The sequence below is a fragment of the Falco biarmicus genome, chromosome 11 (genome assembly GCF_023638135.1).
Source record: "Falco biarmicus isolate bFalBia1 chromosome 11, bFalBia1.pri, whole genome shotgun sequence".
NCBI lineage: Eukaryota > Metazoa > Chordata > Aves > Falconiformes > Falconidae > Falco > Falco biarmicus.
In genome coordinates this window covers 7707072-7724000 of record NC_079298.1, presented here as the reverse complement: position 1 = coordinate 7724000, position 16929 = coordinate 7707072, and the positions used below count along the sequence as shown (strand labels likewise).

General features: G+C 40.2%; 1 protein-coding gene across 8 annotated transcripts in view; it reads right to left on the bottom strand.

Moving 5' to 3' along the window:
• The window catches only part of DAB1 (DAB adaptor protein 1), a 168033-nt gene that overhangs the window by 66193 nt on the left and 84911 nt on the right, over positions 1-16929 (bottom strand). For 4 of the 8 annotated variants that reach the window (XM_056356022.1, XM_056356028.1, XM_056356027.1 and 1 more), the window contains exons 2-3: positions 4840-5001; positions 23-162 (exon numbers count right to left, since the gene is read on the bottom strand). In XM_056356022.1, the coding sequence (XP_056211997.1) occupies positions 23-162; positions 4840-4921 (222 nt within the window). In that variant the 5' untranslated portion in view covers positions 4922-5001. The remainder of the gene's footprint in view (positions 1-22; positions 163-4839; positions 5002-16929) is intronic. The other 4 variants (XM_056356020.1, XM_056356021.1, XM_056356026.1 and 1 more) reach the window with 1 other exon arrangement.

Here is a 16929-nt window from a genome sequence, read left to right as displayed (position 1 = left end):
AACATTAAAAATTTCACTGCACCTTGAGCTTCATCATGGAGTCTTGGCATAACTTGTCTCCTCGTGCGGCAGAAACCTCATCTATCCCAATCAGTTTTGCTTTGTATCGGACACCATCACCTTTAAACCTCTTTATTAAAGTGGCTTCACTGCGATCCTGACCTGAAAAGACATAAGGGAAACAAGGAAATTTACACAAGTGCAAAGGAAAATAAATGAATAAATAGTCACCATTAAGTGGCAAATTAGATCTAACTCCTACCTCAACACCTAAACATGCGAACATTTCAATAAAACCTTTTGGCCTTACTACCTCAAATGAATTCAAAGTGGAATTGTTGCCACATGAAATCTTCTGTACGAAATTTGCACACAAATTAGGTTTACAGAAATAAGAGATAAGCCTGCATCAGACCTCATGGATCTGAAAACTTCTCATCTCTATGGGTTGTTTTAATTCCAATACACTTGAGAAGTCTTAATTTTGCAGACAAAACTCTAACAGGCTACTACTTCTTTGTATACCAACTTATCTAACCGTATCAGCAATATTTACACGATTAACATTTCAGTGATGGAAAACCAAGTTCTATTGTTTGCCTGTAGAACACCGCTGCTCTAAAAGCCCCACAAGAAATACTGTCTCCTTGCTCTGTTCTTTCTGCTTATAGACATATACAGAAACAACACAACTAGCAGAGTCAGCTTTCACGGGTTCACCCTGAGAAGCTTAAAAAAAGGCACAAGATGTTTCTTGATAAAAAAGCAGTGGGGTGTAAGATAAGATAGCACGGTACTGATAAGGCCAATTGTGCAGGTTTGGCTGGGCTAGAGTTAATTTTCCTCACAGTAGCCAGCATGGGCTACGGTTTGGATTTGTGCTGGGAAGTGTTGTTAATATATAGAGATGTTTCCCTTACTGCTGAGCAGTGCTCACAGAGAGCCAAGGCCTTTTCTGCCTCTCACCCCAGCCCAGCAGCGAGGCGGCTGGGGGCACAAGGGGCTGGGAGGGGACACAGCCAGGACAGCTGACCCCCGCTGACCCAAGGGATGCTCCATACCATAAGTCGTGCTCAGCCTATGAAGCTGGGGGGAAAGTTGGCTGGGGGCTGCTGCTCAGACACTGGCTGGGCATCAGCTGGTGGTGAGCAATTGTTTTTCGTTTGCATCACTTGTCTGTCTTGGGTTTTATTTCCCTCCTACTTTTTTGTTATTTTCCTTTTCATGACAAATTTATTATTATTATTATTATCATCATAATAATATTATCATTATTGTTGCTGTTGCAATATTTTTACAACATTATTACTATTATTTTGACTACTATTATTATTATTAATCCGTTCTTATCTCAACCCACAGGTTTTCTCACTTTTACTCTTCCAATTCTCTTCCCACCCCATCCTGCTGGGGGAGTGAGGCTGTGTGGTACTTAGTAGCCACCTGGGCTTAGACCACAGCACCAATGTACACAAATTACAACACTCAGCCTAGCCTGAACCACACGATAATGACATTACAGCAATCCATGACAGGGACACCTTTGTGGGGAAGACTTTTCCTCCTGAGTATCTGCAGAAAAGCTTATACTGTGTCTTAGCAGAAATACATTAGTTAGGGAATCAGTCTTCCTAAAATTGATTAAAGATATATTTTGCAGCTGTCTGTGGAATTTCTTGCTAGGATGTCAAAAAAACCCCAGCAGTGAACTGTAAATAATTGCAACCAAACAAGTAACCAAACAAACAACATCCAAGGCACAAAGAAGCAAGCAAAAATGTGAGATCTTAAAGAATTTGAAGTTTCTCAGACCCAAAAGATTCCACCAGAAAACTTGCTTAAATGTGGACTGACACTGCTCAAATTTATACTATTATCACCTAGGAGCTCTAGTCACAGATTTTGCCCCATCCTTCTAGGTATTGTAAAAAATGAACAAAAAGCTAGTCTGCTATAAACGGTAAGGATCTAGTCTTGACACCTATATTTGAGAATTTTTGCCCAATTTTTTCTCCAAAGCTCATTTCTATTTGAAAGGTCAGATTTAAGCACTGACAATAAAATCGGCTTCTGCGCAGCTGTTTTTTGATAAGCAGAAGTACAGAAGCTTTGGGGGGAAAAGCTATACTGTTTAGCATTTCTATTAAAAGCGCCTTTTTCAGCAGTCAACACTGGGGTCAACTTTGTTACTGTCATACACCCACCAAGTGTGGATGAATAAACTAGATTCAGAACTATGGAACCGAGATTTTTACAATACCATTGTGAAAAAATCTAGAAGCACATATGACCAACGAAGAGTACTTCCAAATGAAGTTACTCATTTGGTTCTCCTTCCCCCAGAGAACTGCACAGTCCATGCCATGAACTAATGATGGACTAAATGTATGCTAAAAAATAGAGCCATTTTAAGCATATGGAGATCTTTGAGTGTGTTTGAGCACACAAATACAATCCCCTCCAATGAAAAATATCAACTTAGAGCAATGTTTTAATGCCTCATTTATAGCCCCCTAAAAATAAGGCAGCTGGCAAGCGTTGCTGTGATAGTTTAGTGGCCACCCGACTGTTTCCCTTGATTTGTTTTCACTCCTGCTGCTTCAGAAGAATTAAACAGGGTTGAAACCTCATGCTTTTACAGTATATTTTATTAAAAACAAATAATCTAATGAGACCCAAATGATAAATCAGAAACTCAGAACACTGCTAATATCATTCCCCATGGAAATGTCAAGGCAGATGCTGGCACCATCAGCAAAAAACAATGAAAAGCCATTTTCCCTTTTCAGCCGCCAGAGTGGGGCAGGAGGGAGAACATCTGGAGACACAACAAAGTACAACAGTAACAGTGGACTTTTCCATATGTCTTTTACACTTGCAAAGATATCCTGTTGATTTGCAGTAAATAAAATCCAACTCCAACAGCTTTCTTGCCAACAATTTTCAACCTTACATCTTCATTACAGCCAAAGGCAGCTGTTAGCTAATAGCACAAGCGTGTAAGTGTTCAAGAGTGTTTCCTGGGTCCAGGTCATGATAGTGACCTTGCATTCATCAGTTATTTGAACATTTATACTTCTTCCAACCTCTGATCTATTTTGCTGCACGTAACTAAATCCCTGACATTAACAGACCATTCAAACACTTATAACTGTGTTTGCTTACGCACAAGTCCCATGTCAATTATGACCCAGATTAAGCAGAATAAAGTGCTTTTGGGATAAATGACTGAGAAAAATCATCAACCTGAAAACGATGTAGATATTTTAAACTGTGGTGGAAATGGCAAATTACTAGAGACTACAAATTCATCCATAAAACCCTAGAGCATATGTCCCATGAAAAAGCACAGAGAATGCACACACACACTGCCCTATATTATAAATCAGCCATCTGCAACAGTCATAGTTTCTCAGAATATACCCAGATCTCCCCCAACCTATGCTGACGCTGTATTTCCAAATTTTGGTGCTGTAACCAGCCCTGAAAAACTTCCACCCTGCCTGGAAAATTACTGCATGACAAACACCATCAGTACGGTCGATTTTGCAGCACTCCCGAGATGTGAGATTTATGCGGGGTGGTACTTCATTTGCACATTGGACACTTACAAGGCAGATAGTCCAGACTCTCATAAACATCTCATCATTAAAACAAAAAAGTATTTTTTAATGACAGTTCTTGAACAAGGTTCTTTCTGTGTTTGAAACTGCATAAATAAAGAGATGCCTGAATTACGAGGCTGTAATTCTTCTTAAGCTTTGGAGGTGGGTGAGCAATAACATTAAACCACTAAACCAGAGAGCTGAGCCCGTGCCAGAAACCCACCCAGGGAAGAGCTGCCTCTTTCCTTCCGTGTAACAAGCGGAGTCATCTTTTCTTCTTCACAGCTCCTGCCTTTGTCAGCGGAGACCCGCTGTGGCGCTTGGCTCTCCAGCCACCCCTGCCACCGCACTTGCTCGGTCCCAGCCTGCGGGAAGGAGGATTATCCTGGATGCTGGGCTGCACTTACTGCCAGAGCTCAGTTTTATTCCAGTAACGAGAAGCCACATCTTGGGGCTTTCACTCTCAGCTTGCCTTCCTCAAGCTGCAAATAACATTTCAAAGGTAGGAAGGGGGACATTCACAAACCATCTAAGAGTATTTTATGGAAACCTGAAGCTTGAGGTCTCAAATCATTACTAGACCATAACCTACAGCAAAATTAGAAGCCCATATTTAATGACAACCACTTCTTTCCACAACACATCTCCTCAGATCTCATTTTAGAATTTCTTGACTACAGAACACCACAGCTGTCAAATCCACGCTGGGTGAGCAGCAGGTACCCATCCCAGTTGTCCACCATACCCTGCACAGGCAGGAATCTGCCCAGCATTCTTCTTCAGATGACCAGCCCCACTATGTCATTCTAAAATGATTCTAAAGTTTTGTATTAAAACTTTTTTAACTCTAAGACCGATGGATATTTTCCAATGGTGTGCTCTAAATTGCTTTCATAAATTCCTTTTCATAAGCAAAGAAATATCACAGGCATTTGTTTGCAAGTCGACACAAGCACTTCACAGTCCAAAACGGAACAAGATTATCAACAAAACTAAACTCAATTAGATTCTCATGTCCCAAACTGAGAAAAAATGCAGATGTTAAAAACCCACTAACAACGTAACACGAATTCAGTTTAGAAAGGTGATCACTTTTAATTAGAACATGTGGCGCTGTTGACACAGGCAAAAAGATGTTTTGTTTGCAGCATATAGATTTATAATCCACAGAGGCTCTTAAAATGTAAATGTAAGTGTAATTGTTTTATCTACTACTGTAGATGTCACCATTCACCTTTAAGCCATACGTGTTCCAGCTGGACCCACTGCTCCTGCGCGAGCCGGCAAACATGACCTTTGCTGCTGAGTTCTGACATTGCACTTGGACTTCCAGAGTCTTTTAAGAGAACAATAAATCCCCAGGGCTGGGTGATGCAATGTGCTTCTCAGCTTGCATCTAAAGTAGAGAGAGGCTTATCATGATCAGCATTAAGGTACTTTATCCATCTCACTAAAGCTACTGTAGAAGTAATAAACAAGGTTTTTAACACAATCATTTTTTTTCAAGGCAATAGACCTTAAACTATAGTTCCCTCAAGCAAGCTAGAGACAGACCTGAACTCAAACCCCGAATTACTCAACCCAAGTACCTACATTCAGTCCCAAGACATGTCTGCTTAACAGTCCGGGAGGAACACGAGCTGTGTGGAAGATGCAGGAAGATGCTCACAGTGCCGGAGGCGGTTGCTCCCCAGGCTGGACCCAGTAGCAGCAGCTGCCATTCAACCCCGACCTTGACATCGAGGAGAGCTGTGTTTGCATTAGCTTGTCCGGCTCCACGTAACGCTCTCCATGCTGCATACGGCAGCTCATTCAAGGTTTGCTTCCCAGGCACTGTGTATTTTGGTGGGTGTTTCAAGGAGACTTATCCTCACTCAGTATAATTCAAGGATTATACTTGATTTCAGCTCTTAGCCCAACAGAGCACCAAGCTAACATTGTATTAACATGCTAACATTTAGAGCAAACGTTGTTCGTTCTCCCAGGGGATCTGTAAGTGAGTGTATTTCATAAATAGAGAAAGAAAATAAACAAAAGCATCCCTGCAATAAGCACACTGTTGCTTTTTCTGTACGTTCTTATAACGCACTAAACATTCTTCATAGCACATGCTAATCTAAACCAATAGCCCTGGAAATGGCTATATCCTTTATTTAAATGTGTGAAGCCCTTAGGGCATAATCTGAATTTCTTGATTTTATGACTGTAAAATATATAATGATATTATCACCAAAGTCGATAACATGCTCCTGGCAATCAATTCGCTGAAGAACGACACGCCACTGTCTTTTTTTTCCTTTTTTTTTTTCCTTTTCTAACTAATAAACTGTCAAAGTTCTATCCATCACATATTCAAATTATAAAACCTGAAATAACACCTCCTTGTATCTCGCAGGGCTGAAAAACAATCACACAGGCACTTAAAAACACCCTACATCTTCATGGGCACAATTAGCATTTTTATAGCACCAACACAGTGGAAAATACAAAACACTGCAGTGCAGAACGACCTCTAAGACGCCACACACACTGAAGACTACTAAATTAATTGCTAAGCGAAAGGTATTTCCTATTAACTGTGCATATATACACCCCTATGTTCACATACATATGCATCCATAATTTTATGTATTTGCACATATACATACACACGTGGTACACAGCTTCATTTGGAATCAATTATCTAAAGAAAATTCACAGTAATTTTAATCAACTACAGATTTCCCTAGGAGAAAAAAAAAAGGACATAAGCAGGTGTAAGAGAGAAAATACTCATACATAATTACATGTACCTTTCAATACAGCAGCAGCTAAACAGCAGCTCATGAAGGACTCACGAAAAGCTCAGATTGCTCTCTTTGGTGGCACATTTTGCTCAGTGGCTACACAGATCCACAAGTCCAATACAGAGGGCTCAAAACTATCCATCACACAAAGGGATGGATCTCGATACCAAAACCACAGCACCCTGGCAACACAGATCTTTCTTCATAGGCATTCAAAAAGTTCAGTGCAGCAGGCTCATTTGGGATTTGAAAACTAAAAAAATCCCACAAATTCTCAGATCCTCCTGCTATCTGTTAATCTAATAATTGAACTTTTCTGCTAGAGGTTGAAAACTTTGAGTTGACAGGTTGCGCATTTGTCACTGTCTTTGGGAGCATGATTGCACAAACTCACTGTGCTGCATCCAGAGATCTGACACAGAAAAAATATTTTTCCTTTTTTAAGATAACATTTTAGAAAAGAAAACACATCATATCTAGTAGTACATGTGCACACAATTTAACTTCTGGTGTCATCACTAGCATTCTCTTCCTCTTAACAGTATTTCTCAAGTGACTTTCTTGCAATTAGCCGTTTTTAACTTTTTTTAACAAGAGTTACTTAAAGGTTTAATTGCAAGATCTGTAATTCATCTCAAGTGACCAGAGCACATTCGCAGCAAGATCTGCTCGCATCATCAATCACTGCTGTCTTTTAAATGAAGATGTACTTTGGATTTCACACTTTATTTTATTGATAAAGGCTAGTTCCTAGCAACTGAAAATACTACTGATGTAGTAAATAGAATCTGTTTACGGGAATGGATTAAAACCTTAAAAAGCATGTTAACATTTTACAGGGAATAAGTACCTCTTTTCTGTATAGGATCCTATACAAAACCTTGGTTACAGCACATGAGTACAACTTGAATGCAAACTTCTCCTGTCATCAACTGATGGGGAAACTCCCAAGAAGTCTGCAAGCTGTGTTCTGGAGTGTTTTTTTCCAGCTTACCCAGCACAGACAGCTTGCTCTAGGGTCAAGCAGCGAACCCTGTTGGGGTCTACTGTATTGACAAATGCTATTGCCAAGGTACGAGAACACAAAACCTCAGCAAACTATCTTTTAAACCTCCTCCTGCCAAGATCCCTGCCTCTTCCTATGAGCTGCCCTTGCCCAAGAGCGCCATCGGGAAGCATGTGAGCCTCCTAGCAGGAGGAACAAGAGGGAGAATCTCCCTCCTGTCCTGATGGTGCTTCAGACCTTTTGGTCCTTCTCCTCAGAAAAAGGTAAAATGCCCCATTTTAGCAAAAACACAAACATTTGTCTTGAATGCAGAGACTGAGAATATTTCCACAGAAAACGATAAACAGTTTAAAGAGGGGACACAGAAATCACTCTGAAGGCTCAACGGACTTCTATTACGGCTAAATTTAAAAACATTACCTACAATTTTAAACACAGATAAGGGCTCTCCACAAAAACTCAATCATCATTCAGACCATCATCTCAGCAGTACTTCCCAATTGTTCAGCACTGCTATTCACAGTAACCTCCAACTGAGAGATTTTATGGCTTCTGGCATTATTAGCCAGTGAATTACTGTACTCAAAGACACCTACACATCCCTACTTTCAGAACCAAGTTTCCTATGTAAGTAAATAAGATGTTCCCATATTATTTGCTGTCTTTGATCACAGCTTTATGAGCAGAAATGTCATTCACAAGGTGACAGCAACTGCACCTGCCAAGTTTTTTGTCTTAACACTTGGTGCCCTACACAAGCCGATACAAAACAAGATGTACATTTTACTGTTTCCAAAGCAAAACAGTTGTGTGGACTAGACTAAATTATTTCTTTATAGTACAAGGAAGTATGTGTGAGTATGTCGAGAGATTTCAATCATTTACAGAGAAGGGCTCAGTATAAAATGATGTTTGATTAAAATTTTGGACAAATCTCAGTGATGGAGAGTCTAGCGCAAGCACACAGGAGATGGCAGTGATTAAGCACATCGCTCCTCGGGCAGATGACAAAGCACTCATTTTAGTTTTAGCCAGAAGGCTCACTGATCAATTTTATTTTCTTAGATGGTCTTTGAGATGACAGTATATGGGCACATCCTCAGACACAGAAATGACCAAAAGCTGAATGTAATTAAACTTCCTTTCAGCCTTTCTACCATGCAAGTCTTCATAAATCTTGGAAAGCCATTTTGTAAGATGCCTTTTACAGGCTGGATGCAGAAGCAGCTAAAACCCCAAATTCTACACTGATTCAAATTGAAATTAGACACTGCAATAAAACTTCGTTTTGGGGTAGCCTTGTTCAGCAAGCCCCGGGGAATGACCAAAAGTGAGACAAGGAAATCTTGGCAGTTTATTTTTTGCTTTTAGGTATTCAGAATAAAAATGATGTTTAGGGGAAGGGAGAGGACAAGTATCTGTGCATTCTCCTCCTTAAAAGACAGAAGATAGTTTAGCAAACTTTGGTCATCTCATGTTTCAAAGCTGGGATAAATGTTTAAATCGAGCAGACATCAAGAAGTCAAGCAAATAAAGCCCTTGGGAAAAGAGGTCATCAACCAGTTCATTCCTTACCCGCCTGCCTGGATGTCAGTACAAAATTGGTTGCTTCTGAGACAAAAATCGACTAAGAAAAGGTAATTGATTTTACAATGATCCTTAAGTGGCATTAATATGTGCACTGCATTTGGACAGGGTACGGTAAAAGCCCAGACACTCAGAAAACCCAGGGACCTGTTACAGCTGTACTAATACACCCAAGCAAAATAGCCCTCATGGGGGCAGCCAGTAGGTACCATCTGCTGCCAAGAATCTTCATACAGGACTTGCATAGCAGCAAGGACAGGCCAGAACATATAGTGCTGCTAAATTACCCCAGAACATGGCATTTCCCAACAAAATCTGAACTTGCTGTGGGGAAAGCAAATCACAATTGCCTCTCCTTCCAAGTTCCACTGCAGCACTGAGAAGCATCTTAAACTAGATGCAACACTAGCCTACACCGATCATTTAAAGATGAGCATCTCAGTAACTATTTTGGTATGTGAACACGCAACAAGATTTGCAGAGTTGCTGAATTCCCCTGACTCTCTTTAATCGTACAAGAACTAAAAGTGCTCAGAACTTAGAGGGGGGGGGGGGGGGGGGGGGCAGGGGAAATCAAGCTGCTTTTATGTGTCTACCTGTATCTGGCTTTAAGTACGTAGTTTTCAGGAACAATTTTAATTAGACTTTAACTAATCCAGCACACAGATACGCACGCGCTTAAAGGCGGCGCCCCAAAATCATGTTGAGACACACAAATTCACAATTTACACTTCAAAGCCTACAAATATATTCTGTTGATGAGTCTATCAAAGAGTTTAGTTTTTGTTATGTATAAAGAAAGAGAAAGGGTGGAGAATCAGTTCACTTCATACAAATGCCAAATTCTTGTGCTGCCCTAAGATAAATGTTAATTCTCTGGGACTATAAAAAGAGCAAGTTAAGAAAAGGTTATGCTCTGCTGATTAACATTCCCAAACTTCTCACATGTTCAACATAAGAAAAATCTTTCCATTCAAGATAATTATAGACACTAAAGTCCCCAAAGAAAAGAACAATAGCCCATAACACTTAAAGCAGAAGGACATAGCCATTCATTGATTTACACTTTCCCTCTCTTGTCAACACGGTGTTCTCCTACTGCACCAGTGCTGCGTGCACCAACAGAAATGGGACTGTGCACTGCACTGGATGAAATCATGGCTGTGTGCCAGGGCAACTTTTCTCCTTGAGCCATCCTCTTTGTCAATGCAAAACTTTATTTTGCTGCAGACTCATGCCAGTACTCCTTAAAACAGTTACAAAATGATGCAGTAGGTCACAACAGGCTGTAAACATCTGCAAAATGCAGCCTGTGGCTGTGCTTCTGTCCCTTGAGTGGTTTGGTTCACTGCTGCAAATGAAGTCTCACCTAAACCACAGGACTTGATCTTCTGGGGAAGCGAAGGTGGACATCAGTCTCGAAGCACAGAAGCTTTCCCACTTGGCCTCCTCTGAAGCTCACTCCACCCCACCTCCCACTCAACCCCAGTAACACTTTCAGCCCTGATGCCACTGAGCAAAGCCTCCAGCAAAAAAGCAGCATCACGTGCCCTGCCACAATGGAACTACATCACCCATGCGACAGTGCAGCTGCAGAACCATCTTTCACCTTTATTCCTATGGAATTAGTGGCACTGCCAGTTATGTCTGGATTTACCAGTTGTTCTGATGATATTGGTATAAAATGCAGTTCTGGAATGTGCAGACTTGTAGGTTCCTGGCTTAAAAAGCTGGCTCCAAGGCCATAGCATTAGAAGCATCAAGTGGCCTCAGAGGGGAATTATGTATCCACCTTATAAAGCCTATTCTCACACAGAAAAAGGAAAAGAATGAAAATGACACATTAAAAACGCACAGTAAATAGATTTGTAGAAATTACCCTACGATCCCATTAATTCAATAAGAAAAGCAGCTGCTATTTATTTTCCACAGGAAATTGAAATACCAGTATTCACCACATGGCAGTGAACAGAAAAACCCAAAACACTATTTCCCTGCTGAAACTGTTCACATTTTGTTATCCAATGTTTCAGGAAGAAAATTATTTTCATTTTGGCCTCCCACTGCCTCTGCAACATCAGAGAATGTCTCTCCCTGTTGGAAAAACAATAGGAGGCAAAGAGGAAAGCAGCTTTTTTCCTGAGACTTTGGGCTAAAAAACACCATCAATTTCAAAATTACAGCAGTGGCAAAGTGCTTCTTTCAATCTGGTCCTTTCATTTTTACCTCCTGCTGCTGTTCCTATTGTCAAAGTGGCAGCAGGAGGCAGAAATGAAAAGACTACTGCCGGCAATCACCCTTGGGCAAAGCGTTAATAAGAAGTGAAACACCCATGCCATAACGAATTCCAGAGGTAAGAAATTGGGGTTTGTGCATCTCTTATGTGTGTAGTACCACAGAGGATCAGCACATCAGGATAACTTCCGTTTCTGAAACCACACTGATCAGACATCAAGGAGGCAAAGCTTTTGGGCTGGTACTCAGGACTAACTAGGAATGAAACAGAATATTGTTAGAAAAGTAGAAAGATACGACAAAAACAAACTGAGAAAACCCACCAGATAACTCTACTTCGAGTAAGAGGAAAGGAAAGTACTCAACTGGGAAAAGTTGCAGCAGTTTTTCAAGACACTGGGTAAATGGGTTGAGTTGTAAGTACACAAGGACCCAACTGCCTCCCAAGCCTACCTAGAATGTTTGAATCTGAAGAGCCTGTTGCACATCAGGGGAAACAGGACAGAAGACCAAAGCTGAGTGCTTAGCGCTACCAGAAGTTTTGCAAATTCTAACAAATATACTGAGCTACCTGTAGACCAGTTCAGTATTTCAGAGCTGTTCACCCAAAGAACGGCAGGAACGTACAGCGCAACCACAAAGAAGTCACCAACAACCCTCCTTCCACTCTCCAGTGGAAGCCAGTAAGAAGCTCTCAAAAAGGGTGACGGTAACTAACCCAGGCAAATAATCATCTAGCTCTTGCCCTTTGGTGAAGTTTCCAAAGAACCCAAATTGCAAATCAAGTGTCCTCCAAACATGACATTTAAAAACAAAGCCTTCGTTGCCTGAAAGGAGGAGCTCCATCCCTAGCTGAGCAGTATCTGAAGGCGTCTCTGCTTACAGTCCCCGAGGATGTACGACCAAATCATATCCTTTTTGGAAGAAGCATGGGTGTTAAAAGGAGAGTTTAACAGAGTTCTAGGAAGTTTTAAGCAGCTGGAATAAACCAAGACAGAGGATAGGAACGGTCTCTTGGTCTGTCCCTGCATAAGGCTTGAAAGAACGTATTATTTGCCAAGATTATATATGTGGTTTTGATATCTTTGTGGTAACAGGACTATATTACGAGAGAACAAAACCATATTCCTCTGCAGACCTTGGGAAAAAAGTGTGAACGAAGTTGACTTCGTCTCCAGAAGTTCTTTAAAAACAGAGAAAACAACAGGAAAGCTAATAAGGGGGTAATGAAATGGAATATGATAGTATTTTTCACTGCATGAATGAAGTAAAAGAGAAGAGGGTTTTCTTCACTGAAACTGAGCCAAGATAAAGTTACCTTTCTCCCATTAAAAACAGAAAGCAATGGTACTTCACAAATAAAAGCACTACTATTTCTTGTGCTATAACTTAAAACCAAAAATTTATGAAGCCTGAAACGATACTCAGTGCCATGTGCACCTGAATTGTTTCATTACCCGTGTTTCTTAAAATAATAAAGATGATTTCCCCCCAAAAATTGCATATAAACTTAAAAGGAGGAGAAGACTTCTATTCTAAGGTCAGAGTTCTCTATTAACTTAACCTGTACAAAACCATTGCCGTATTAACTTCAAGAACACGCAGATAAAATCAGTCTGCTGAAATCAACACAGCCGCAAAGAAGAGCCTCAGGGAAGGGGGGGAGATTTTATTTCTATCATTAAAATATTACCTGATTTATAAAATATTATTATTGCTCTTGCAGTTGTGCTTATCTTTTGAAGAGCGTAAGACCTGCCTACTTGGTGTAACACTCTATAGTTACTGGGTTGCTTGTACCATAAAGATTTTCTGGCTATTTTTATCTCTAACAGTATTTTACCAGACCACACTGAAAACATTGATCAAACAATGCACAAGACCTCTTTGGACTGCACCTCAATGCCTTCTCAATAACTTGGCTGTAACTTATTCATTTACAAACAAAATTGACTGTGTCTAATTTCTGTGAAAAAAACCCAACAATCTAATAATTTAATATCTGTATGCAGCTTAGTGTATTATAAGATATGGCATTGCTATGCCAGGTTAGTATGCTATTAGCTGGGGGATTCTCAAGCATCTGTCATGCAAAGTAGGTCAATTTCTAGCCATATAATTCTGATTATGTCAAAATATTTATTCATGAGCTCCCTAATTCAACGTATTTCAAATAAGTCATATTTATGTTTTTAAAAAAAATAAACTAAATTATGGTTGCTAACAACTAGGTTATCACAGCTTCAAACACTCCGGTAATCCAGAAACGTGGATAATGTTTTTCCCTTACAAAGTACTATGTAGTAACAGAACTTGTTTCACTTCCTCCCTGCCATTATTTTTAGTCTGCTTTCCGAAGGAAACAAAGAGTAACACAGCCAGACTCCATGGGTGTATGTATGTGGGAATGTCCAAAACAATGGAATACACCATCCCCCTTTCTCATGCCCATTCTTCCTTGCATTAACACCTGAACCTTTGGGACAATTTCAGTCAAGTCTCATCTATATTACAAATTTTTCACTTTACCGGTCAGTGGAAAACAGGCAGCTGAATAGAGGAGAGAGACCTTATCGATGGATTTGCTGAGGAAAGGCCACACTGTGAGCTTGTCTTTCCTTAGAGCTCAGATCCACATCAAGACCCAAGAAACCAGGCTTCCCCAGTTCCTCAACTCACAAAAATCTTGCCATCAAAATTAACAGATTATCAGGAGTAAAGGGGGGTATACAACGTTTTACATCACCCACATGCTCAACAAGATCTAACCCAGTGAGAGATTAGGAATGACTCCAAGCTGCAGGTAACACTTGCACAGTAACAGGGAGATGGAAGACTTCATTACCCAGACAAGGCCATCTGTGACTAGCTGATCATATAAAGACAAGAACAAATAGCAGCTCGGAGGTTTTCAGTGCTACTGCAGGCAAACAAAAGGTCTTCAAGATCACCATTGTCTTCATTTTATCATACCCCGCTGAAACATTTAGATTACCTCTGAATTTCTCCTTGCTTTTACCAGTACATGCCTTTTTCAGCACCCAAGTGATGGATTCCACTTTTTACCAACTGTATGCCTATTAAAAGTCCTAAAAACTTCAGACCTGGGCAAAGTAAAATCTTTTAACTTTCCTCCCCAAGTAAGTACTGCCTAAGCCTATACTCCATCTTCTAATACACTGCCAGGAGATGCAACTGAAAAATGTATAGTCCTATCATACCTAAGGCAAAAAATGATGAGCCTAATTCTTCACTTCACTATGTTTTCTTTTATGCCATTCTAGCACCATACTGATAAGTCAAAACACAGAGACACTCCTCAGAGCAATGCCCACAGCAAGATGCAAAAGGCACGAAGGCCACAAGCTTGCTCTCCTCCTAGGTCCCATGGAAGAGCTTATACATGTCTATAAACTATAGGATTCTTTGCTTCCAGGAAAGAGGGGAAGGGATGGCTTTACCTTTCATCAATTAAGAAGTTGTCCCTGAACAACACAGAAAGATACACAAGACTTAAAACCCTTTGATGTTCTGTCATCTTCGTGTATTAACAAATCTTCAGGTTGCCTTGATACAGCCAAGATAGAATGGTTGCACCTGAGAGAATCATTGGAGGATGAAACTCTAAGTCATCAACCACAGAGCTACTTTTATAAGCTTTTAACTACAAATGCGTGTTTCTGGCATCCATTTCAAGCAGCTGCGTACCACCCTTGAGAGTCCTGTCCTTGGCACCTGCAGGAGCTGTGCAAAGACCTGAGCATGTTACAGCCACTACTCTTGTATTTGGTCAAGGTACCACATACGTGCACAGCTACGTTCTGTCAATGACCTTTTTAATCAAAGAAAAGCAAAGGAGGGCATTAAGACTTTTAAATGCTTTCAATTACCAATGCCCTAATATTAATTTTGTAAATGTTCTTCTACAGGGGTAATTAAACTGCGATCTGTGTTCCCTTTGTCTGGCTGCTTCTCATGCTCGGATTTAAATGCTATGTTTTGTTTCATGTGTAATAGTTTTCCCTTAGACCTTTCTGGTGGAGTCTGCAGGCATTCAATATAATCTGACGGTTGATTATGTCCGTGGCAGTTATTTAACTGCCTGTTGGGCTGGATTGAAAGAATCACAACGGTGGCTAACAAGACTAATCTCAGAACTACCATTTTAAAAAAAATCTTTTAAGATTTAAATGCCAAATCTTTCTTCAGCCACCATGACATCCCAAAAATACACGGTATTTGATATCAAAAACATCACGAGTGAGCCTGAAGTGGCAGATCAAAATATAATTTAGGTGTTGAAAAAATTATTTCTACTCTCTAGATTTTATAGTAAAAAGACTACTGTTATGTAAAAATCACTTCACATGTTAGAAAACCTCAGAGTTTAAGACAAGGCAAGTTACAGCAGATGTCGTAAGATGAGGAAGACTCGATCATTGGGATCGTATTTTGGCAAGCAGCAATTTAAAAATTACACAGAACGCATCATGCAAACTCTGCCACTGCTTTTGGCTGGTCTGTACTGCTTTTCCAGCCCACCCTTCTCCTACACAAACTTCCAGTCCTTCACTTAAAACTTCAATACTTTCCTTAGGAAAATGTGTGGGCTTGACTTTACTTCAAATGATCTGATTTCACCTTTTCACCATCTCAAAGATTAGGCATTTGTCAAGCAGAGAGCGCAGAGGCATGTGTGCGCATACGGAAGGGAGATGTTTCGGCTTGGCTTTGGTTAGCACCGCCTCGTTCAGCAGCGCCTGCAGGATCGGGCTCCGTCAGGATGGAGCTGCCTGAACATCCGTCTGAATAATGCCACTGGCAAGCTCAGCGAAGGAGTTAATAATAGTAGACAAAACAAGATTCATTTAATCAGCTATGTATTTCTCTGATTACAACAAACAAAGAAACAGGATTGTATGGCAATTTTGACAGCTTGGTAAACTTCAGCAGTGCCTTGTAATGAAGCCTTGGCAAGAAATAAGTGAAACACAAAGATTTTTCATATTGAGGCTGTGTAAACAGTTTCTGCTTTTAGAAACGTATCCTAGCAACTCACAGAAATGCTTTTTAAAGACAGCTGGACAAAAACACAATTTGGAATAAAAACAGATGTAATTGCTAAACCAGTGAGTCTGGTGGTCCCAAACTGGTCTTGCAGCCACATCTCAACTACCACTCAAGATGCTGAGAAAGGAAACATCAGGACAGATGTTTTAAAACTCGCATCTGCAGGAACAACTATGAAAAAGTGCATCAGAGTTAGCGGAGATGATTCTGAATTTTGTATTCCTTTCTAACTGACGTAGAAAATCTCTTTGGCTTCCAGCAGAAAGGCCTGCTGGACATACACCTCATGTTTTGTATTTGCAGGTTGTTAGACAGAGGTACAACATGCACAACTGAATTTTATTTATCAGGTATTCACCCAATTCCATTGCAAATCATTTTTTTTTTTATAGTTCATTTTTCAGGAGAAAACTGAAAGAAGTGACTTGCATAATAATGCACAGGCCTTGATTAAATATCTAATCCATAATTCAATAGAGAGATTCTGCTGACATCACCAACGGGAAAGATTCGTAAAATCTATCATGAATACAAAAGGAGCCTAAACTATATTTCAGGACTAGTACCCAGACTACAATTGTATAAGCATTATTGGCAATAGGGATAGATCGTGTTTATATGTAACGGATCACCTTATAAA